The 26,028-nt window shown below is 40.1% G+C and overlaps 1 protein-coding gene across 2 annotated transcripts in view; it reads right to left on the bottom strand.

The window, feature by feature from the left end:
- The window catches only part of VWA8 (von Willebrand factor A domain containing 8), a 180,126-nt gene extending 154,546 nt beyond the window's left edge, over positions 1-25,580 (bottom strand). For both annotated transcript variants that reach the window (XM_053934989.1, XM_053934990.1), the window contains exons 1-3: positions 25,413-25,580; positions 12,222-12,299; positions 1,272-1,402 (exon numbers count right to left, since the gene is read on the bottom strand). In XM_053934989.1, the coding sequence (XP_053790964.1) occupies positions 1,272-1,402; positions 12,222-12,299; positions 25,413-25,557 (354 nt within the window). In that variant the 5' untranslated portion in view covers positions 25,558-25,580. The remainder of the gene's footprint in view (positions 1-1,271; positions 1,403-12,221; positions 12,300-25,412) is intronic.
- Positions 25,581-26,028: the final 448 nt, after the last annotated feature.

The raw sequence follows: 26,028 nt of genomic DNA, 5'->3' as shown, positions 1-26,028 counted from the left end.
ATTTTTGCAGTGCCTATTGGGTTACAAAGCCACCAAAGCCAACCAATGTTGCAGGTAGATAAGAGTTACACTTTCTTTTCATTAAAGGGGGAAAAAAGAGTGGCTTTCAACAATTAGCCCTGTGTAGGAATGCATAGTAGCTTTCAGCAACAGCAAATAGAAGCTTTCCAGACTTATATATTTTCATTAAAGGCACCACAGCATGTATCAGCTCACATGGAAAGACCAGCCATCACATAATTTTTTGGTTTGGCATTGAATCAGTAAGCTGCAGCCTTTCTAATAGATCTCAAGTGCATACAGTCTGTGGCATAAATAACAAGACACATTCTATACCCTATGCCTGGATATTAGGTGTTTTTCCAAGTTTTAGGTTATACCAAACTCTTATCATTTACTTTAAGGACTGCATCAAACTGTCAAGTAGCACATCTGGTTTGCTTATTAAATTAAAAAATCTTTTCTCTCCTTTACAAAGTTCAGAATCTTGTAGCTTTCTCCTCTATGCTTTACCTCAGGGAGCTAGCCTTTGAATTAGCATATTTTGATTTTTAAAGGAATGTCTGATCTTTATGACGACTTTTTATACACCTCCATTTGTGATCCCACTGCTCAAGCAGATTCCAGATACAGCTCATGGCAAACCTGGTCCTACCCACATCACTTTTTGGGGCAGACATCCCCCTCTTACTGATCATTTAACGGCACCGATTTTTTAAATGTGAAATTTTGTACATAGTGCTGCCATGGTTCATGCAGATGGCTGTAGGCACGTCCTTCCCACATTCCAAGAGAGGATCATACACGCATCTACTCTTTCTAAACACTAGACTAACTGTTCCCAAATGTTTCTCAGAACACTTCTCTCCCTAATCCTTTCCTTCATTTCTTTTTTGCTGTAATGAAGCAAAAACGATTTGTTTGTAGCACAAGGCAGATATCTTAATCTTCTAACATACATAATGGTGAGAACAAACTGTTTCTCCATTTGTGATAGCATATGGTAACACAGTTTTCCAACTTTTTTTTTCCCTGGAGTTTAAGCAGAAAAACATGTATTAAAATGTCTGTACTTTCTATTTGTCTATATCAAAAACTGAGCTTTGGAAAGCACGTTTATGAAAAAACTTATTTTTCTTCTATAACTATACTATAACTTCCTAAGTAGCTTGCTCTAAGATTTTCTAGGACTACCTTTTACCATTTGTCTAGTATAAGAATGACTGACATTAATAATGATGTCTCCAACACATTTAAACCAACATACTCACCAGATACTGCATGGCAATAGATCTCCGGAGAGGCCCAGGAGGCCCAATAAGAAAGACATCTTGACCAAGAAGATCTTTCTGCATTATCCATCTTAAATGGTGGACTACAGACTGGGCCAGAGACTCTGTCACTTTGAAACACAAAGATAAGAACACATTATTAAATTTTGAAGTGTTAGATACCTGGCCATTCAACACTTTCTTTGGGCTTATCTCCAAAATTAAAATACACAAAGCTGTAGTGCACTAATCTGGACAGCTGAAAAGCAGAGAATTCCACACAGGATTTATATTAGACCACTTAACTTACATATAAAAGTTGATACATCTATCTTACCCATTACTTTTTTTCTCTGCACAAATCTATCCTTCAAAACAACAAACATAAACCAGAAAAAAAGTTGTTGATTTGTATTTCACATTAAACTGATCAACATAAAGATTGCTTTTTATTACTCAAAGTTGAGTGGACTCCCCAGCATCAGTTAATATAATATAAATACATTATACATTTACACAATATATTTACAAAACATAATTTGTAAAATATTTATACAGCCTATATCCCAATGCTTCTGTGAATTGTGAAGCTCAAATAAACCCAAAAAACTCCAATTGCACCAGACTAAGATTAGTGTTCAGGGACAAACTTAATTTGTTACTTTTTTAAAAGACAACTGCATTCTTGTTTATATTTTGACACAATAAACCACAGAATTAAATTATCAAGGAAACCCAAACTTTGCCCCATCACTACATTTATACCATACAGCTTCCAAAATCACAATTGAAAAAAACCAAACCAAAGCAGATCTATTTACTTCTATTAAGAAATATCATATGCATTAGTTTAAAAAGCAATAACCTGATGATAATTAAACTAAAACTTTTACCACATGCATACAAATGTTGGCAGCACTGGAAAGCATCATGCAGAAACAGCACACTGAAGGAGCCATACATCACACTCATTGCCATACATCATCCGGTCCCCAAAAAAGTCCTTCACATACTCCCCCAGCAAAGCCTGGCTCTTTCTCAGCAAAAAAGCACTAGTGCAGGAGGAGAAGGGGAACATAAGCAAGTCAGGAGGGGGATTTATGTATGCATGTGTGTGTATGGCTGCTTTCAGAACAGTCTGACAAGACCAATGATGAGGTTTGAAGCTGAAGCCTCGAGGGCAGTGACTAGGATGCTGAAATGCAGTAAGAAAGGAGCAAGAGGCCATGAAATCTCCAAACTAATACTTGGTTATCCGCCTTTTTTCAGTGTGATTACTGGGTGCAATTAGAAGCCAACATTTACAAAAACAAGCCCTGGTCTTACATCTGATACAGGGGAACCAGTATGTGCAGGGCACAGTTAAGGACGGCAGGCAATAGTGCCACTCAGTTCTGAAGGAGTTCAGTTCACGCTGAACCTTTGCAAACCACAATTAATATCCATTTTTGTAAGACCATGGCAACAGCATTAAATGACTGTGTAAGAATCAAGGAAGATTCCTGAAGCACAAGGACAAAAATTAACTGTAGGATTTGGTCTTTGGTCTGGCACTCAGGGAATCCATTTAAAATCATCTACTTCCAGAGAAATTTACAATATCCTTACTACCAATGTGAACAGAAATAGCATACATGCAGGTGAGCAATCCATGCATTAGGATTATCAGATTAATTGTAAACAAACATTTCAGGTTTGCCTTATTTTCTAGTTTTGTTTTCTGAACAACTGTCATTAGTGTGTCCAGGATTAGCTTTCATATATGGTGTGGTGAGATCATATGAATGTAAAATGTTTTCTTCTTTCTTGCTGAAGTACTGTATTCCAAAAGCAATGCACGTTGTACCACACATAGCTGGGCAAGCGCAAATCAATTCCTCACAGGGAATAGCATGTTCCTTTCTACAAGATTTTCAAGGAAATTAGGGAGGTTGCTACTAGATATATTCTTTGGGAAATAAAGGGTAATACATCACACCAGAATAACTGCTGTGTCCAAACTTTGCTACTGGACGGGTATGGAAATTTGAAAAGCACCATACAAAGAAGAAGTATTATCTTAAAAGTATAATTAAAATTTTAGGACAGATCTCACATTCATTATTACTTCTACCTGGAAGAAGCCAATGTGCCTCCAGTGTATTTCTACAATAAGTGGTCTTAAAAGAAGAAAAATACTTTGCTTGCAGTGGAAAAAGAAGCTTGGAACTCTTTCATGTCAAAATTTATGCACTAGAAACACAGCAAAACTAGCTTTGACACAGCCTGACTACAAATACCTCTGGCATAATTCTCATTAATATGTGTAGCTATCTTTTTCATTTTCAGGATGGTCTCAAGAAAAAACTTGGCTCACACTTCAAAACAGCACCATAAATAGCAACAGGACTTTAGAATGTTCAGCAGCATCTGCGAGAAAAACTATCATGTAAAAGAGAACATGAGTGAGAGAACACAGCATTCAAAAAAATGTAAAATCCTAGAACATCATCTCCATGAAAAACCTTAAGTAATTTAAGGGAACTTATATTATCATTGTGTTTAAACATTGTATTTTATATTGCAATAGCAATATAAAAAACACAACTTACTGAGAATATCCTGCTTTTTTTGAGAAAAGGTCATAAAAGACAATTCCTTATTGATACGTTTCATAGAAAAAGGCTTCCTTGCTTCCCCATTCACATCATTCTCCTCACAAACAAATTACAGCTAGATCAATTATAATACGTTTTCAAAGTAGCACATTGACATCTGCAAACTCGCTCAAAGAAAGCCTGTTACAAATGACGCCAACAATTTCAAGCTAGCATTCCCTACGGTGAACTATCAAGAGAGCACCTCCACTTGCCAGTTCCTTTAGTTCTAACATGTAATATCTGTACATTGTTCAGATACTAAACCTACTTCACCTTCCCAGTTGTCTTTTTAAAATTAGAAGAATGTAACATCTTCTTGTGCATGCAGTCTGTGCTGCAGTTTCCAAAGCACAGTACACTTTTCACAAGTAACCTCAGATGCACATACACAGTATCTTGAATACAATTTGTATAATTTTGGACTACTTATATTGTGTTCTCTGCATTGCAAGGCTTTTAGGTTTTCTCTAATATGACTTGAAAAAACATCCTCTCTATTTAAGAGATGTGTATCAACTTTACCACATGTACCATATAATAATTTTCTATGACATTTTTAGAAGACAAGGCAAATTCACTGAGGAAAGCATCAGCAAATATATACCTCTGTGTCCACCCAAAGTCCACTTTGGTCAGCCCGACCAGTGATGACACGGCTGGCGGTGGGGGCCACTCTCCTATGTTCCATTGGAATCAGGAGAGCAGCTCAGGGCCCAGCACTCACTCTGTCAGCCCTGGTTGGAGGAGAGGCTGGCGACAACCGTGGAAGGCAAACAGGCTGACTCTCTACTGGGGAGAAGTCCAAGGTTTATTGAAAGCTCCTAAGAGCTCTGAGCCTTAGGGGAGCAACCAGACAAGAGCCCCGAGTGGCAAGGTGCAATAGTTTATAAACCAGGGAGGAGACAGGGGAGGGGATCACCCCACTACCACTGAGGGATTTTAGGGGAGCGGAAGCTGGGAAGACAGACGAATACAATCCCCAATGGGGAAGGCGGGGAGGAGGGACCCCTGGCCCTCGCTCAACCACTCGACGCCCTTAGTGGAAGGTTCTAGATAGGTGGGATGGGGAATTGAGTGATGGACAAGGCACCAGGGAGGGGACGGGGGAATGATTCAGCAGTTTTCTGCTGATTGACTCCAGGGGAGGAGGAGGGGATTGACATATAAGGAGAGGGGCAGTTAAGGGTAAAATCCATCAGGGAATATGGGGGTACAGAGGCAAACCATTAGAGAAACAACCCGAGATACGAACACACAATACAACAAGTATATTATAACAATTTCTATTAATTACCTGATGAGTCAGATAACATCTAATGCAAATTGGGATTGCACAATCTGTTTGGTGGCACTCTGCTGATTTGCAGCAGTTAAATAGTAGGCCCTATATTCTTAATCTGCAGGATGGCGCATAGCAAGCCTCTACACTGTGTTCTCTAAGACACCATCTGGCACATGCAGGAGAGTACTTGGTGCTACAATTTGCTATTCCTGTGTACCAAGGACAGACAGCAAAAGAAATTGCATTCTATTGACTCGTGATAAGTGATAAGCAGAATCTGCACCTAGCAGAATCTGCACAAACATTTAGTAAAGTGAGCAGCTGAAGCTGAACAGAGAAATACCCAAAAAAGAAAAGTAGAAAATGTTTTAGACAGATTTTGAAGCAAACGCAGCAGCTGCTCTTGTTTGATCCACAAATCAGCTTTTGATAAAGCCAAGATTGAAATGGCTGTGCTAGCCTCAGAAATATTCCATTTCACTCATACTTCAATTCTTGGCACACTCACTGAAGCTGTAAGATTCATTGGAGATACCAGACATTATCTGCTGGCAAGTCCTTGTGTCCCACCTACAGAAGAAATCCCATAAATAAAGGAGATGTGTAACTCTTCCCACTGTTCAGACAGTTAGGTAAACTGATTCCCAAGAATACCTATTCCAGATGTGGAACAAAATACAGCAGAACTTCTGTCCCTGTATGACTCTGGTCAATCACATAATAACCAACAGGCACTTAGAAGACATCAATCAATATACATAATTTCAGCAGAATAAAAAAGACCTCTGCATACCCTGAACTTTAACTACAAGGCACGCTCCAAGTCTGAAAATGGCTCCTTGTTTCAGGAGAGCTAAAAATTAATGACAGGAACAAGATGTCCCTCCCATCTGAATACCAAGGGGTCCTGTAGCTGTCCATGGCTGTCTGCAGTACATCCAACACAGTGAGCAGCAGCTGTAAAATACAGCTAAGGGAGAAGGAACAAGGAAGGAGGTCTTTGTCTAAAAACATAAATACATTTCAAAAAGGGAATTTTTATTTTACTTTTTAAATGAGCTCACTGAGACTTACTTTGCGGCTTGTTCAGGCTAGGGGACAATGAGGAAAGAGAATGAGTTGGCCAGGACAGGGTGAAGGAGGCAGCATAACCAAGGTAGAGAGGGAGGCACTGCTATGTGGTCTGCTTTTGGCTGCTGCTATTTAGCAAATAAAACATTGCTGTTCTTCCCATTTTATGCACAGAACCCAAAGAGTTTTCAGTCTCATAATGTGGTTACATCACAGACAGTTTTCACTGGAATACTATTTTTCCTCATAAAATTTTCATGGGAGCACTCTTCATTCCAAAAAATTTTGGTCTTGCGGTGTTAAGGAAACAAGTTGCAAGTTTTTGCAGGGGTTTAGAAAGGGAGAAGTTACTTCTTGGATGAGACTGCAAAGTCATTTATCAATTCCTCTGAGTTGATTACTTCACAGGAAGGTGTTAGTTCTACACAGATAAATCATATTCTCCATGGAAGAGAAATTGAAAGATAATATAAAGGAAACATGTAAAACCAAATAGCTTTCTGGAAGAAACCCTGAATGGGATTCTGAAGACTAAGTTTCTCCCTGTGACACAAACATGGAATAAGTGAAACTATTCCTAGCTGGAGGTACTGCTCAGAAAAATACATAGTCAGAGCAGTTATCCATAGCTCAGACTCCAACTGGAGGGACATAGTGCATCTGCTTTTGAGCACAACAGCTCAGGCCAGCACCAAAAAATATGAGAGAATCTAGGATAAAAACCAAGAAAAATTATCATAAGATATTTGAATTGAGTCTAGAAAAGAAATAACTGTTTTCCAATATGCAAGACAGCACCACCATAAAGAAAAAAATTTCTCTGCATCAAGGCTATGCCAGGTAGAATAAACCCCTGGCAACTAAAAGTGTGCCCAAAAAAACTTAAATGAAGAATTTCAACAAGCTTTTGTCACAAAAGAATCCTTAATTACTGGAGCAAAGCATGCAGAGAAGTTCTGAAATCTACATCATGAGCACATTTTAATAACAAGGAGGACAAACATCTCTCAGGAGTGGTTTGGATTCAGCTGACTTAGCTTTGACGCACAAGGAACAGTGCAGACAGCTTCCTGAGCTCCATCTAGACTTTCTCTGTAGGTTTCCATGTCCTTATGTATGCCTGTGCCTCACTTTCAGTACAGACAAAATAGAGATAATAATGTCCAGAGCTCCACTGACAAAAAGCCCACTATTTCAGATTCTGGATGGGGTGGTAACACCCAAACAGCAGAACAGTTGAAAGCCTACATGAAAACTCAAACTGTTGAAATAATCATCATTTCTGACAGCAGACACCTTCCCTGAGGCTAGGAACTAAGAAATGAATTAAGTGTTTGTTAGCATCAAATTACAGTCATCCTGCAATACAACCTGTCTCCAGAAAGTGTTGCACTCTGACACTCAGATGTAAAGTTAACACAAAAAAGAATGAGCACACATTCCAATGAAAATCTGAGCAAAAACTGAACATACACCAGTCCCAGCTTCAATATGTGGCACATACGATCCTGTGAGGACGGAGATTATTACATGCAGAAGCATTCTGTTTGAATTCCTCACAATAATTACTGTTTCATATATTTCAACTGAAAAAAAGAACCCTAACAAAATTCATCACTTAATCCCTTGTACACACACATATCACTTCTGATCACACTCTGGGGGTGTGCTCAGATTGAGGACATCTGGCAAAAATGACACTGTTTGAAATTATTCTTCCACAATTCAATGCAGTTGCATGTAAACTCTCAAATGCACTTGGACCTTCACAGAGCAGCAAAGTCCTGTTGCAAAAGAACATCCATTTTCCTGCCCTAATGAGGATTTGCCATCATTGAACAAAATGTCCTGGAAGAGCTGTGTTAGGAATCGTTTTGTCAAGATTAATAAACAGCTAAAATGTCAAGTACATTGTCATTTTCATAACATTTCCAGAAACCATTAAGGAAAACAGTACACTGCCATGAACCACCCACCCCCCCCAATAAAAGAGTACATTCTTGCAATTCAATTTTAGATCTAAACTATCACAGAAAGTCCTACAAAGTTTCTCCAAAGTATAATTAAAGAAACAATCATGCTTTCAGACATGGTGAGACTTAAAATGTAGGGCTTATTTTTACTGATAAAAGAACAAGCAGTGCAAAAATAAGTGCCCTCTTTGTAGAATGTGTCAGACACAGTTATAACAGAAATCCCATTAATAAAAATTCCCCTGTGCATGACTCATTTTTATTTGTCACTTACAAAAAGAACTCAGATTTTATGTACCTTTAATTATCGTCTTCCAAGAAAAAGCCATTTGCCAACAACAGCAAAACAAATTAATATTTCAGATTAACACACAAAATGGAGCATTTCATAGAGAACTTGCTAGGGACCTAGCAAAAAACCTGAAAAGCAAAGGCATGGAAACATAGGGCAAGCAACAATACCTATCCTATCCATTTCAGCAAAATGTAATAAGGTGCAATAAAGAAGTTAAAAATCAGTCTAATTTGGTACCATGAAGAAATATTTTGGTATCAATTATGTGACAAAATGACAAATGTAAAGTTTTGTAGGTACTTATACTTTTACATTCTTTACTGCATTATGATTTTTTTAGATTTTTAAGGCTATTTTTGAGCCTAGAAAACAATGCTGAGTTTAGCATATGTTAAAATATACCTAAAATGTGCTGCAAATTATAGATATGCACTTTCAACATCACCACATTTTAACAAGGCTTTTATCTGGCAGAAGAACAAAAGCAAAAACATTGTACTTCACACAAATGATAAGACAGAAAACAATATCATATGCAATACTAGTAAATGAACTGCAATTGCTTCAATTCCTTCCTGCTAGTTCTTACCCCACTACAAACATTACAATGGCAGAGACCTTGTATCTCAGGGATATTTCCCACCTGAGAAAATTATCTAATTATTTCTAGTTTTAGTTTAAAAGAATCAGGTAAATACATTTTTAATTTAAATTTAATATTAACTACTAAAATAAATTTTCAAAATATATGATAATTTAGTTTATAAATTAGTATAAACATGCAATTACTTCCATTTGGTTTACACCAAAACACTTGTATCTACAGCAGTCATTCATCCAGCAAAACAGAAGTACTCTTAAAAGAAGAAAAGAATCTGTTAAGTAATGCATATACACTCTCTAAATATCTCACAAGATGATTATCAACATGAAGTCAATACAATCTACTTAACTCCACTATAGGAATATATCTTTGTTCTCCATAGTAATATAACCAAAGAACTTAAACACTAAGGCTTAAAAAAATTCCTAAGTTTAAATATACAAAGAAACTGTGTTCAAATATTTGAAATAGATTTTCTGCTATGAAATACCTCAGTATTCTACCTTACTTAATTTCAACACATTTGATACTTAGGTTTACAAGCAAAATTTTGTACCTTAAGTAAGCCTACTTACAGTACATGACTACTGATGAACAACAGTATCCCAAGCATGACACAGGCTCCTTTCAGTCATGATTATTAATTTTTTTTTAAAGAGAGAAACTACTAATAATACATATGTTGTAATAAGTGTTATTGTTACTTGGTATCAGACTTATGTTAGTAACAATAACATTATTATTACATGGTATCAGATTTTAGCCAAGATCTCATTATTCTGAACAGTTCCAAGCTTAATAACTTTTCACTATCAATTTTCAACCACTTTTTCCTTCTTATAGTCAGTAAATAGAAAAATCTCTCCTTTGATTCTACCAAATGCTTTCATAATTCTCTTACCTTCTCAGTCCAAAGAACTGAAAGAGATGCTGTTAAAATAACTTAGAGCTAACATTTAACTTGCTGAAAAGTGCAGATTGAACAAAATATGTAATAGTGGAAAAGCATTGTTAAATAGTTAAATGTGGTAAAGCATTGTTATAATTAACACATTTGGTACAGCACAGAAAATGAGACAGCAAATCAATCTACCAAAATTATAAGTAAGTGAAATGGATTAGCATAGACAACTGATGTCCTTGATGATCAAAGTGAGAGAAGCAACATACAAAAAAAACAGTGAAAAGCAAAAATCTATTATTTAAGGAGCTGTAAAAAGCAATGATACTGTGCAACATTTCTCAACTGTTTGGCTGCATTCCCAGGGAACTCACGAGGAATGGGATGTGTCATTACAGTCTAAACCAGAAACCCTTTCCTCATAGACTACCATGTAACAAGGGCTGGCACAGGGCACTGGAAATTTTTGGTACCTTTCATCACCTGGTAGGAAAGTGACAGCATGATGCTACTGAGTTATGAGATTTCATCAGCCCACAGTCCAGATCAGTGATCTGGCCCACCAGACCACTGGCATTTTTCACACCAGTCAAATAGTTAAAGCAAACAAAATCTTCCCCTTAATATTGCCCCCTTAACAACTTGATCTAGCTGAAGATGTCCCTGCTCTTTGCAGGGGCAGTTGGACTAAATGACCTTTAAAGGTCCCCTTCCAACCAAAACTGTTCTATGTTTCTGTATTTCTGCTACACCTCTCCAAGGGAAAATATTTCACACAAAATGTTGTGTGACAAAACAGAGGTAAGAAACAATTATCTGAATATGTCAATATTAACAGTCTACTGTCCCAGTTATTACAAAATCAGGAATCACAGAAACACAGAATAGTTGAGGTGGAAGGGACCTCTTGATGCCAGCTTGTGCAACCTTCCTGCTCAAGTAGGACCACCTAAAGCCAGTCTGATGAACTGCAGCACTATTACCTAAGAAAACAATATAAACTTTTTATATTGCCAGCTGTGCAGTGGCAAGTCTATTGTTGATATTATCAATGCCATCCTTCTGTAAAATAAACAAAACAAAACAAGCGAAAAGACCAGTGCCCCAGGAGTTTTCTTGATTCAAAATGTCATGGAATGAATTTAGACATGGTCCTGGAAAGCAAATTCACTTGAAGTCAATGATTACACCCACTTTCCACCTATAGAACTGTGCAATGACACACATTAGGAGTTCTCAGTGCTTGCCACTGTGTAAACAGTAGTATAAGACTTCCCTTTTAGAATGCCACACGTGCTTGGTTTTGGTCTGCAAATTTATCTGAGTGGAAAAATCAGTTGTTAGTGGATGTTTTTCAACTTGCATTCTGGATATCCAGCAGCCTAAATGTGAAAGTACTGAACAAATGGCAACTGATCATTTTGGATCTTCAGGAAGCATCTGGCCTGTGTACTGAGAAAAGCCACAATGCAAACATGATATACTTGTGATCCATGGTGCAAAAGGAAAAACTCAAGAAGCACGTATTCTCCATGAAAAACTCAGGAAATAAGGATGCTGCAAACCTGTGATGTCTGTAACAAGGTATCAAATGATAATGTGAATCAATTTTAGGTACATGTGTGTGTGTTGTTAATGTGCATAGTTGTCTGTGTATTTTCCATTTGACAGCATTTTTCATGACTATACAACTGACTCCTTATTGACTTGATGGATCACAAAGACCTGTATGTTTGCTGACAACAATTGTGTGATAATCTGGGAATACTAAATATCACAGTAAAAAGCCACCATCCACCTGCAAACTCCTAGGACCTATAATCGTATCGCAATTGAATGATAATTCTAAATGGCCACAGTTTTATAACCAAACAACTTGAGATTATTCTTAGAAGTAATCCCTGGATAAGAACCCTTTTGTACAAAATAATTAAACATACACAAATGATTCTCTTACTGTCCCATTGACTAATGGGACAAGTTAAATTCAAAGTTAAGATTCCTATACAAGCAGCTGAACCAGAGATACAGTAATGAACTAAGCAAGGACAGCCTCCCGCAAATTGCGTGCTTCTTCCAAATATATTTCTTAGATCATTTTAGTAAAGTCAGTGAGATGACTGAGTGAGTAGAATTTTTTTTAATAAAGCCTTGAAACTCCTTCAAAAGGAAAGCAGATCCTTACTGTAGTTCTGTGGAACAAGTTCTGGGTTCTTCGGTGTTTTGAGTTTAAAAGACACATCTCCAATAGTGACAGTATCACCTAAAATAAAGAAAATAAGTTTTTTTAGTTCTTACATACTTAGATACTTTAAAGTATTTAATGTCCTTAAAGTTTAAATCATAGGCCTACTGTGGTGAGGCTGACTGTATGTTCACAACTCTAAACTCTAATGTGTTTGCGTTTACTACTTAGGCTCTGCTGCTTTTCAGTAGGTCAGGTACCTGGACAATTTACATGTAATTAATATTACTTTTTCCTGTTTTTTCTTTTATGGCTGCTCTTAGAACCTTAAGCTGTTGGGAGCAATGGAAATCAAGCCCAGTGTAGAACACAATTCCAGCTACCATTGTTGACTTACTGAAATGAAGACTTTAGCATGTTTGCCTGTAGAGCTATCAGTGACACACACTTGTAGGGGTGATGATGAGTTTTCAAGCAGCCTGGAACAGTATCTGTTGGAGGCACAAAGTGCCAGTGGGCCCTTCCTGCACTCCCTGACTATACAGCTGCAGAACCTGGCACCTTTCCAAAGTTTGAGTGGTCTCAAGCACTTCTTGCTCTAGTTTCAAACAAACAGAAAGCATTTGGCCATTTTACTTAATGGTCTCTTCACTAGGACCTGCCTGTCTTATCTATCTTTCTGCAACCACAGGCTTGAATTAAATTGCAGGGCATGCCCTGTGCACTTTCTCATGGAAATCAAAAGTGAAATCTAGTTTGCAGTACAGAAATGGGCAAGCACTGACACAGCAGTAGTCACACTAAAAAATAGCACAATGCCCCAAACCCAGGAAAATGAGGTTTGGATTAGTAAGAACACCAAAGTTTATTTTCTTCAAGAATTTGGGCCCCACAAATGAGTTCACAAGTATTAAGACCATGAAATTAAGATGACTCTAGCAAAATGGCATTTTTCCCATTACTGTTGCCAAAGATAACACCAGTTCCACTGCACTGTAGTGCATGCATGAGGATGGAGTAAGACTGCTGCATAGGGGTATAGTTTTGCCACAATACTGATTACACCTCCTTTCCATGAACTGAGGCCAAGTTTTGGAACTGTCTCATGTGTTTATTCTTTTCTCAGAAGTGAGATGCAGAAAGTACAGAGCCCACAAATAAGATTACACAGGGATCCAATCCTCTTGTAGACCTCCCCCTTGTCCTATTCCATCCAAGAGGACCCAATCTACAGTTGCCTCTCACCAGCATCATGAAAGAAACCAAACCGTTTGGAAGACCAATGCTGGAACCAGAAAGGGAGGTGCTGGAGAAGCAGCTTGCCCAAATTAAAAGAGGCAACTAAAACTCCTCCCACGCATGCAGTAGTTCTCCTTTCAGTCAGCCATGACTCTAGTTTTACACTCAAATGCAGTACTCTTCCAGCATTCCCAGATGTTACTGCTCATCTCACAGGACTGAGAATTCCCAGGTTCTGAAACAGCTCACACAATTCATGGGAAATTACTAGACTTATAATAGCCAGAGTAGAATCACTTACAGTAACAAACAGGAAGCAGTGAAGAAAGGCTTATAGCTGATTTCCTGCTAAATTGAAGGGCTTGACTTGAATTCAGAGACTGGGATTCACAGCCTGACATACATGCCTGCACATGGGTCTTTACATTGGTTCTGAAGTCTAAATAATCAGCCCTCCATTCTTCCCTAAAATATTGGCAAAAGGTAGTATGGTGATCATTCCCACATTTTATGCAACACAATATAAATATGTATTGTACAAGAATACAGTTGGAGCAATACAGTGCTCCAATAGCTTGCCAGAAAGTGGGAGAGAGTACTGCCACAAAAGGCAGACAAGGATTCATCCCTGGTTCTCAGGGCAAGCAGAACCAAGCAGTCCCCACTCACCATGCTAGAACTAAACATCCTTCTTTGATTGTGCAAGAGCCCAGAAGTAGAATCGTTCCAAACAGAGCTGGGCTAAGCTAACAATTAGGCAGCTGTCTAGAGCTTTAGCTCCTTTTCTGGCCCTTGCTGAATTTTCATTTTAAAAGCACCAAAGAGTACTGTGCACTCTCCAGCCTGAAGCATTCAAACACAGTCCAAAAGAAAGTCCTGCCATAGTTTAGAGCCCTAGTCCTGACTCTGGGAACTCTTACAGAAATTAAAGTCACTGAACCATAGACATAGAACTGCAGGGACTAAAATCTAGTCTTTGGCTATCCCAGTGTTTTGCCTGTTTCTTTGAGTTTTAAAGTAAGAAAAACTATTTTACTGACTAAGCATCACCTGCCTTTCCCTTTCTTCTACTGCAGTTCCAAGCTCACCCTTTCTCACCGGGAACAGCTAATAGGGATCATGGCAGGGCACCAACATCTCTGCCACCACACCTTTTTAATCTGGGCTACCCATGGTGATGGGATGAGGGGAAGCCATATGAAGAGTGGCTGAGGTCACATGGCTTGTTCAGCCTGGAGAAGAGGAGAATGAGAGGAGACCTCATTGTGGTCTGCAGCTTCCACATGAGGGGAAGGGCAGGGGCAAGAACTGATCTCTTCTCTTTGCTGACCAGGGAGGCATGAAGCTGTATCGGGAGATTTAGGAAAAGGCTTTTCAACCAAGAGTATGGTTGGGGACTGGAAGAGGCTCCCCAGGGAAGTGGTCACAGCCTGACAGAGCTCAGGAAGCGTTTGGCTAATGCTCTCAAGCACATGGTGGGATTCTTGGAGCAAATTCCTGTGCAGGGCCAGGAGCTGATGATCCTTGTGGGTATCTTCCAGCTCAGCATACTCTATTCATCTATGGTTCTATGAAAATGCCTCCAAGTTGATGAAAACGCCCTAGGAGCCCACTGCTTCCTGCAAAAGTTGACATCTCTCTCTCATTAGCTCAGCCTGGAACAATTTTAACATTCTAAAAAGAGCAGGTTGCTTTACATATCCCTAAGAAATTAGTGACAGTTTATTTTCTCAGAATTCCCCAGCCAAAATGCAATGAGACAAGAGTATATGATTAATTAGCTCCTAGCTGAAATCACCTCAGCTCAATAGTAAATACCATTTCATGCATACACAGTCTTCCAAAACCCAGTAGGGCCAAGATGCCAAAACAACAAGATGTCAAACTTTTCTAATACGTTGAGATGATGATAACATCTACAGGATAGAATTCCAATTACTTAGTTTATTAGCACAGTACTCAAAAGCCTTAGTTGATTTCCTACGCTTCTTAAAAAAAAAAACCCAAACAAATCAAAACCAAGTTTCATCTAGGTGAAAAATACATCACTTCTGGTGGTATTTATGTCAGTTCATATCAGGCTAACCCTTGATCAACATATCTAACCATGTTCAAAAATCCCAATAGTATTTTGGACATCAATGGACCCTACAAAAAATGGACCCTTTAATGAAAAATGGACTGGGAGAGAACTGTATGTAAGATGTGGTGAGAGCTGAGCACACAGGGTATTCAGCTTTTAATTGTGTGTTGCTGCCTGGAGACAAATGTTGTCTCCAGCTTGCATCTGTCCAAAAAGCAAAAATATTAGCAGTGTTTAATAGAACCTTAAGCAATAATAAACCAAGACAGCAAAGTCTATTTTCCTAGCTAAATGAGCACAGGGAGGATTAGCCCACTAATCTTATCACGCACTTCCACCTGGGCTACATTTTCTCATCTCAATTTGTTTCTTCTGTAGTTGTTTAAAAACTAATGTTCGGTTACTCCATTTCCACTGCACTTCCAAACCCTTTGAACAGAGATGTCATCCTGGACAGGCTCTTTCTAGTGTTTCACCAGCTGGCAAGGAACTGATAACAGCCTGCTTGGTAAAATGGTGGCGTTAAATCAGCAAAACCAGTATCAGTACCAAAATCAGTAATTTGAGAACATGTATCCCAAATTGTTTGACTACATGGCAAATTATGGAACTGCCCACATATACTCCAACCCATTCCACAAGCTACTCCCACACTATTGTGGACAAGAGCTATATCCACAGGATTTTGTGATGGAGACTTTGTAGGCTGTATCAGGCTTGCTTGGGCAAGCAATGAAGATGTGCTTCTGCTTTCTTGTCTCCCACAGAGAAACAGTAACCTTAGATACCAGAGTCTTTGGGGAAAACAGTGGGATACAAGCAGTGCATAATATACATAAAAAACATGGATGGTGAAATAAAACAAGAGCCACGTTGGCCAGAACCCAAAAGGTAAAGGGGGCATCGCATTCACAAGGCAGATGGGATACAGACACAGGAGGTCTTTTGAGAACCTATGCAGTAGGGGTAAAAAATTGGCAACACATAAAGATTGAAACTAGTAACACAACCCTGAAGAGACTCCCTGGAAAAAAGAAAAACAAACAAACAAACAAAAAAAACAAAACAAACAAAAAAAACAAACAAAAAAAAACAAACAAAAAAAAAACCAATCAGATATGAAAACAGCCCCAGTACATGCAATGAGTTCTTTCTAGGTGTGAATTGCACCTCTGGCATTATAGAAATGCATACATGGACATATAGCTACCCAGTAATTGCAGAGCACTGAATGATATGCTCTCTTCTTTAGACCTACATTTTAGACAGAAGAAATATTATTGTCTGTATCTGTTTTTTACAGTAACCGAGAAGAGCTCTTCAAATAAGCAGGCCTATTTCTTCTACTCAGTCTGAACAGAAGGGCAGCATCTCCAGCTCCAAGCCCCCAAGCTGCAGAGGAGGCAGCCGGAGGCTGGGAAGGCACTTTGGCAGGGCACCCCTGCATGAACACCCTGTGCTTTTATTCTTCCCAGCATCTCCTACTCACTGTTGGCCAATATGGAACAGTAGGTTTGATGGACCTTTGTTCTGACCCACTGTGGATGATGCGATGTTACAATCTCAGTGAGAAGGCTTCCTGAACATGCAGTCTCACTATGCACTTGGCAGGTTTGACTGATCTTAAAAGCTAGTAAGTACACCAACTGTCCTTCCTCACCTCTCCACCTCCCAGGAGGAGACTATTCCCTAATCCTACTATTTATTCATGTATGCTGAAAAGAAAAAGCCACTGCTATTTAAATTATTTACATCAACACTAGTCATGCATAAACAGATTGCATATCAACTACACAATAAGAACTTACAAAATAGAAAGAAGTTTTCTTCTACTTGCCATTTTTCTGTAAAATAACACATCAATAAAAAATAATAAAACTAATACATTTGAAAAGGCTATTTTAAAATAAAGAAATTACAAAATCCTACTGTAAAAGAAAACAACCTGAAGAGATCTATACATGTATTTAGGTTTTTGAGTACACAACACAAACAGTTCCAATCTCATGTGTAAATCATATTTGTATTATCTGTGTTTTTGAAAGACACTAGAATGAAGCTTCAGGAACATTATGTTTTTAGGTTGTTGATTTTATTGCCTTCTGGCTTCTTCAGTCATGAAAATAGGTGAGATTAACACACTCTCCTTGGTATATTGCACATTCACTTGTACACAGACCATCCATCTGGTTTCAAGAGCCTGCAACAGCAAGAACATATTAGAACTGTGAAGGTGCTAAGCTCTGCTAATAATAATTTCTATGTGATAAAACCACACCTGTTAAAGACTGAAATCTATATTATATTCAAATACATATTTCAAGGTCATAATTTCATTCTAAAGTGAAGGAGGGGAAAAAATTATGCTTTGAACTGGTATTTATCCAGCACACGTCCATAAAGAAACATAGAAGAGTGCCAGCTCTTACTATCCTTGAAGAGCTGACTTATTTTGAAGAAACAGAAATTATACTTTCCAGGTTTATTCTTTTTCCTTAAATTTACCAAATACACTATTCAGGGAGGGAAAAAAAAAAAAGGCAGCCCTGTAACTTACTTCTTTTTTACATTTCATAGCATCATTATGGCTGCAAATACTACATTAATTGAGCAACACTGTTACCTATTCTGCACCTCATATCAATATTGGAAACCTCTCAAACACATGAATATGAGGGACAGAAACCTATTCCCTGCACTCACAAGGTTTAAGTTTGTTCCTTGACCACCAGTGTCTTCACACATAGTAGAGGTGGAGTTCAGCTCCTGTTAACAGGATGCTGCATGCAGTCTGACAGCTGCTGCTGACTGAAATAGATGAAATGTTTACACAACAAAACCTATCTCTGAGCTAAGCAAAATAAAACACTAAAGTTCTGCTTTTTTATGGGCAAAAGGAAATTTTTCCCGCTAAAAATCCAAAACAACTGTTTCAAATATAAACTTTGAATATTACTCAATCTCGACTCAATGTTCTTTTTAGACCTATTGTTTTAATTTTCAGGTTTGAAGCTAACATTAGATTTTTCAATTGTCTGTTTTGGGCTGGCTAATGAGTGTCTTTGCTGGTTACAGTCCAAGGTGGTATGAAACCAAAATCTTGGTATTTACTCCAGAAAGATAACATTTTTACAATTAGTAGAAGATCAACAACGTGAACACACAATCTTATCTGACATTGGTCTTTGCTCTCTGGTGACCAGTGATAAGACTTGGGGAAATAGCCTGAAGCTGTGTCGGGGAGATTTAGGCTGAATATTAGGAAAAGGCTTTTCACCCAGAGGGTGTTTGAATCCTGGAACATGCTTGCCAGGGAAGTGATCATAGCACCAAAGCTGACAGAGCTCAAGAAACATTTGGACAATGCCCTTCAGGCACATGGTGTGACTCTTGAGGTGTCCTGCACAGAGCTAGGAGTTGGACACAATGAACCTTGATGGTCCCTTCCAACTCAGTATGTTGTGTGATTCTATCATCCAGCCACACAGGAAGCATACAGTCTTTACCTAGCAACAGCTATTATTTGTTTGGGCCAATACCCTGAAAGTAGGGAGTCTGATAATGCTCAATTATAGAAGTCTTATGTGGTGAAAAGTCAATTTTAAATGTTTACTACCACGATGATCTTACACAGACTTCATAAATTCCAGAATATCTCTTCATAATACATTTACCTGTGAGAGAGGTGGTAAACTGCTCATTTCATCATACATCTAAACACTCCAGAAACAGTGGTCATCTTCAACCTCAACATCAGTTTACCACCAAGATGAGATCTGAATAGCTGTGGCTCTGACTGAATTTCAAAAACCTTCAAGGACGGATGTTCCACAGCCACTCTACCCAATCTACTCTCCTGCTGTATTCAACCAGATGTCACTGCAATCCCACAGCCTCTTCACCAAAGCTGTTACTCAGCCAGTCCCTTCCCAGCAACACTTTAGTCCACTGGCAGACCTTCCTACTTCCTAAACTTTCTGAGGTTTCTGTTGTCATGTTCATCAGGATCCTTCTGGATTAAATGTCTGCACTCTGGCAAGATGGTAGGGATTTTGTCCCTACATACTAAATTGCACTTTTACACTTCTGTCCTTACTTGCACTTTCATATGTTCCCCTTTTGTGTTTTAGGTCATTGAGAAGTTCTCTGCTTGGCCAAAAAGGCCTTCTGCTACTGCTGAATGGTTCATTCCTGAGCTGCCATTAAGTTTTCATTAAAAATTTTCAAGCTCTCCTGTGTACCTTCCATCTTCATGGTTGTTATCCAAAGGATTCCACCTACCAATCTCCTGAAAGTGAAAGCTTGCAGTCCTCAAGTCCAAGATCTTAATTGTGCTGCTCACCTTCCCAGCCTTCCTTCAGACGTGCAACTCAGTCACGCTGCAGTCACTGAGATCCGGGTTGCTCCCTGTGACCAAACTGGTCACAGCTCTTCCCTACTTGAAAGCAGCAGACAAAGTGAAGAGTTAACCCTGACTCTGGCATCTGAGTTACAAAATTTTTACCAGCACAGCCTAGGAAGTAGCAAGAGTGCACGCATAATGCCAGATTGCCCTCCTAGCTGATGTCTGCATGGCTGAAATCCCCCGTGAGCACAAAAGCTCATGAGTGGGAGGCTACTGCTAGCTGTCTGTAGAAAGTGTTATCCACCAGCTCCTCTTAGTCACACAGTGACAGATGCCCACCACATCGCCAGTATTCCCTTTCAAATCTTCTGTAGCCAGTGCTACTTTTGTGAAAAATTAGCTCAGAGCGTTTTCAAACTGTACAAAGGTTTCTGACCTACATTTTGCTCAGTGGAGAAAAACCAGACTATCCATTCTAAACTGAGCTTAGATAACAAGTACATCAGCATAATTTCAAAAATGAATTTCAATCAAAAAGAATCTGCAACTGAAAAGCAACATAAATGCTTTTGAAATTTTACATTTACTGAAAAGCTATCCAAAAGTGACAAAACAGCTTTAAAATTAGCTATGGCATTGCCTACAACTATCCTGAGTCCCCGAGTATGCCAAGCAGCTACAACTTAAATCTTACACATTAAGCTGGGCACAACTTGTAGAACACATCAACACATATCGGGCTTGTAACAGTTGTTTAACAGAAAAAATAAAATTTCAAACAACAGGCAAATACTAACACTCAGAAACTATTTACTGACATCCAGTCATATACCAAAAGTGAAGCCTTACAGAAACTGACCTGACATTTTACCCCTTTGTTCCAGCTACATCTGCATGTCTAATAAAATACACTATTTTTTTTTTTTACCATGAACCTTTTCTTTTCTGAATGTTAGAATAATTTGAAATAACCCAGGCATAACTCTGCAAACTTTCAGACAACTGGCTTTGAAAATTCCCATCCCCATTTGCTGCCTTCTGAGTTGTGCTGACGCAACAACCGTACACAAGGCTCACCATAAATCAAATCCCTGGAATCATTTCAGTCACCACAATGCAGTCCCCTAAGTACAACTACGGAGGCAATGAACAATTATAGGAATGTCATGAGAAAGAAGAAAGAATGAAGTCTCTCTAAAAATAGGTTTTGCCAGTGAAAAAATATATTGTCAGAAACACACAGCTGTCAACAAGTGAACCTCAACAAAGATAATGATAGAGGTAAAACTGGAAAAGGCAATGTGCCAGAAATCATTTACATCCATCATCAACCAAATCTTTAATCTTTTGAAAATGACAAACCTGGAAAAAAAAACCCACTTACAAACACACAAATTCATAGCCTTCTTTCAGATTATCGATTTTTACCACAATCATTTAGATCCTGAACAATGATGATTAACATTACAGGATTCTGAAGTATGATGCAATTTTCACAAGTGACTGTGTTTTACTCAGCAGATATACATACAAGTACACTTGTATGTACTACTGAGATCTTCTAGGTTGTAAACACAAGTTTGATTAGGAACTGGAAATGACCAAAAATTTCACATAAGGAAAGTAGAGGAAGTGAACCTGGACAGGCAATGCTACAGAAAACAGCAAATGTAGCTAGTACATATTTTGGTCTACACAAGTGACAAAGCATAAGTTATTTTATGTACACTGAGCAGCAAAGCACACAAGAGACCTTCCTTTGCCAGTACTATCTGATTGGCAATGGTTTTTATTTTTCCAGCTCTTCAAATTTAGTGTTTGTTCCCTGTAATCCCTTAAAGCAGCTCCAATATTGTGTATTCTGTCAACTTTTTAAAAACATTAACATTACATACAGATTAAAATAATTAAATAATTCTGAACTGAGTTACATAGAACTCCATTTTATCCAGCTCATAGTCCATTTAAACTAATTCATCACAAGTCTACAAAAATCTACAGTCTACAAAAACTTAATACTTTTTAGTCTTTTAGAAGGAAATGTGGTAATCACATATCCTCTGAACAGATAGAGACATACCTCTCCCAGGATTTTCCTGGGAAGCTGTGAGAAAGCTCAGAGAAAGAATTAAAACAATTATTATCCCTCTTTCTAGGTTGTTTATAGATATGATTTTCCAGAGTGTGCTACTCTTAGTTCACCAATAGCGTGAGAGGTTTTTGCTTTAGGCCAAATCAAGTCTCAGCTTAGCGAGTCAGGTTATAAAAGATGTGCTAATTTCTATTAAACACCTTCTGTTCACCTTCTGAAGACTGAAGTCTTTTGTTCCCATCCCTGACTTGACGGGCGACAAGGAGACATGAAACCTGCATTAAAAAGGATTCTGACAGTCAGCCTTCTACAACACTTGCTGCTATGAATTGTTTCCCTCGTTAATTAAGTTGTGCAACCCCTTCCTAGACATTCCCATCACCCTTTTGTCCTGCAGTCTCTTTTACTTTTGAGACTTCTCTTAAGCTTTACCACTTGACAGCTTTAGTGATTCCTTCGTAGCCCCCAGTGAACCAGCAAGCCACGTTCACTTTGCAAAGACTGAGCTGAAAAGCTAAGAAGGATGGCTTCTTCACATGTAGCAGCACAACATCAGGCAACAGTTGCTCCCTTATACTCAAAAGGTACCAGGACAGACAGTAAATCCTGTTAGGGATTTCAACCCTGACCTGGCAGGGACGTCACATCCAAATTACTGGGTACACAACAATTTGCTGTTTGGTTGAGTGTTAACAGCTTCCAGACTTTTAAGACACGTTTTGTTTATTTATTTATGAAACCTCAACACCTCTTACAACAAGAACTGTAACTACAGCAGCTGCACAGAAAGAGCAAAAACACACATGGCACAAAAAAATTCAGATCATCCTTTGTAACTTCAGTATCCTAAAAAAAATGTTAGGGTCTGCAAGAGGACACGGAAACATTTCAAAAATTCATTTGAAAAACACATACAAAATAAAATAGGGAAAAAAACAGTATTCTAAACATCAAGGTCCCAAATATGGAGAGTAAGACAGAGAGTACAATGGAATTGATAAAGGAGCCTGGTATCTTAGGCCTAATAAAGCAGAAACCATGGGAGAGACAGACACAGATAACTGCTCCCTGGGGTGGAAGTGGTTAAGAGACATGTTGTGAAACTTTGTAATGATTACCAGGTAACTGATGTAATGAAGAATGTGTTACCAATGGGAAATTGTTACCAAAAATAGAATCCTATATGTGTCATATAAGTAAACCCTATATAAACTCTTTACATTCTCAATAAAATCAGCTTCTGAGCCAAATTCACAGAAAAAATGGGAAGCACTACAAAGAATGTGATGTCTCAGGTGTCAGGAGGGCAAATATCCCTAATATTATCTACAAGATTCTCTAGTGCTTTGAGACTTAAATCTGCCTACCAAAATTCCTACCATCATTGATTGTAACTGTGAATACTCCTACTAGTCACATATATACAGAGTGTATTCACAAATACCACTGACTTAAACTCAGTTGCATTCCACAGCACATTTAAAGTGATGAAATATTTTTAGCAATGATGCATTTGCTACCACTTTACACTACTGAATTTCTTTTTTTTTCTTAAGGTTACTCTTCCCAACAAAGGGCTGAAAAGTGCTGAGCTACCTTCTTCAGGTGTTTGTTCTACTTGACTCACTTCATTGTTGACTTGTTTTCATTCATGCTACTTTGTTTTATATTAATAAAAGTCACAGAATCACAAGGTTGGAAGAGACCTTCAAGATCAAAGTTGAACCCATGCCCTAATACCTCAACTAAACCATGGCACCGAGTGCCACATCCAGTCTTTTTTTAAACACATCCAGGGGTGGTCACTCCACCACCTCCCCCGGCAGGCCATTCCAGTACTTTATCACTCTTTCTGTGAAAAAAAATTTCCTAACATTCAACCTATATTTCCCTTGACACAGCTTGAGACTCTGTCCTCTAGTTCTGTCAGTTGCAGCTTGGAGAAAGAGAGCAACCCCCACCTGACTGCAGCCACCTTTCAGGGAGTTGTAGAGAATGATAAGGTCATCCCTGAGTCTCCTTTTGTCCAGGTTAAACAACCCCAACTAGTCTTTTATATACAAATAACTCTTAAATATAAATATACAAATAACTCTAGTCTTTTTAGTACTTTTCACAAATAAGATATTATCTATTCACTAATTCTTGAAGGAATTTTATGGCTATCGATCCCTCAATGACTTCCTTCTTGAGTAACTTTTCAGAAACTGAACAAAGAAATGAATTGGTTAACTAATAAACAGATTGAAAAATATTTAAATGGAGATAAGTGGGATTGAAGGAGTGCAATTAAGAGCTTGAGCAAGTACTCCCCCATCAGCACCATTTGCAGATCACTACCCATCACTCACTCTGTACTTAGGAGCTTTGTTGCTTTTGGCATTTACCCTGAGAAGTGTAAGTTACCACAGGCGTATGTCACCCTTTCCTGACACCACTTCGACTCTGCACAGGCCCATCACCTGTCTCAAAGGTCACCAGAGGATATTCCAGGGCAGTTCAGGTCATCCTTCGTGGCATCTGCAGGCTCAAGGTCAACCCTCTATCTCATCACCACATGCTGCCGGCACAGAACACTGTCTGAACACGCACCAGCCTTGGCAGCCCCCGACACGAACACTGAGGCTCTGCCCCAGCCGAAAGAGGAAGCCATGTGATGCAGGAACAGAAAGCATGGCAAGATGTGACAGACGCTCTGCAGAGCAGGGTGGTTCTCACAGGCAGGAGCTGCAGGGCTGCCCCCTGCCTCACTGTGGCTGAAGCACTTGGCCCAGGAGCTGTCCCGAGCCACAGCAAGTGTCCCTGCAAGCCTGTGACTGAACTCTGCCCTTTCCCTTCGTGCCAGGTTGGAAAAGACCTCTGAGTCCAACCTATGACCAAACACCACCATGTCAACCAGACCGTGGGACCGAGTGCCACGTGCAGTCATTCCTTAAACACCTCCAGGGATGGTGACCCCACCACGTCCCTGGGAAGTCCATTACAATACTTAATCACCCCTCCTGTGAAGAAATCCTTCCTAAAGTGCAACCTAAATCACCCTTGGTGCAGCTGGAGGCTATGCCCTCTTATCCTGTCAGTTGTTACCTGGCAGAAGAGAGCGACCCCCACCTGGCTACACCCTCCTTTCAGGGAGTTATAGAGAGACATGAGGTCCCCCCGAGCCTCCTCTTCTCCAGGCCAAACAACCCCAGCGCCTTCATGGGACCTGCACTCCAGACCTTTCGCCAGCTCCCTTGTCCTTCTCCGGAGCCCCCGCACTCACGAACACTGAGACACAGGGGCGGCAGCGCAGCCTGGATAAGCCCGCAGCTCGCAAGGCGGAACCTGCCTGCCGGCCTGGCCTCCCCACGGCGCGGTGGCAGCGCCGGGGCCGTGGCAGCCGGGGGAAGGCAGCGGGGGTCGAGACACCCGGGGGCCGGGGTGGGTTACCTGAGCTGTGCAGCGCCCTGACCTCGGAGCGGCCGTACCGCGCCGCGGCCGCGCCGCCGCCCACCACCTGCCGCAGGAGCAGGCGGACCCTGCGCGCAGCGGGACCCCTGGCCCCGCCGCCCAGGCACAGCACCCGCGACGGCATGGAGACCGCGGGGAGACGGGCACAGCCAGGGCAGGGAGACCGGCACCGCCGCGGCCCGGCCGAGCGCGGGGGAAGGGAAGCGCAGCCGCACAAAGTCCCGCCGGAAACCGGGGCCGGGCGGGCGCGGGCCGGTGCCGCCGGGAGCGGGGACCTGCGGGAGCGGGGCCGTGGCCCCACAGCCCGGGGCGGCCCCTCGGGAGAGCGCGGGGTCAGCTGCGAGGACAGCGTGTTTTCTTTCTATAAGAGGGGGCTGAACTCCACAGCTGGAAGCGTTTGAAAGGGCCCGGAGAGCCAGGCGCGGGCCGCGGCGGGTTCGTGCGCCGAAGGTTCTCCACCTCTGGTCTCTCGCGGCCCTCCTGCCCCAGTGCCGCCCCTTGCCTGCGTTCTCGGGATCCAGGCATTTCGTACTTCAGGAGGAATTTGAGTTACTCCGGAGTGACGTTTGGCTTAGATGTGAGATTTTTGTAAAAG

Source organism: Vidua chalybeata, chromosome 2, assembly GCF_026979565.1.
Source record: "Vidua chalybeata isolate OUT-0048 chromosome 2, bVidCha1 merged haplotype, whole genome shotgun sequence".
Classification (NCBI taxonomy): Eukaryota; Metazoa; Chordata; class Aves; order Passeriformes; family Viduidae; genus Vidua; species Vidua chalybeata.
The sequence above is the reverse complement of the archived record's forward strand: the minus strand, read 5'-3'. Positions and strand labels throughout refer to the sequence as shown.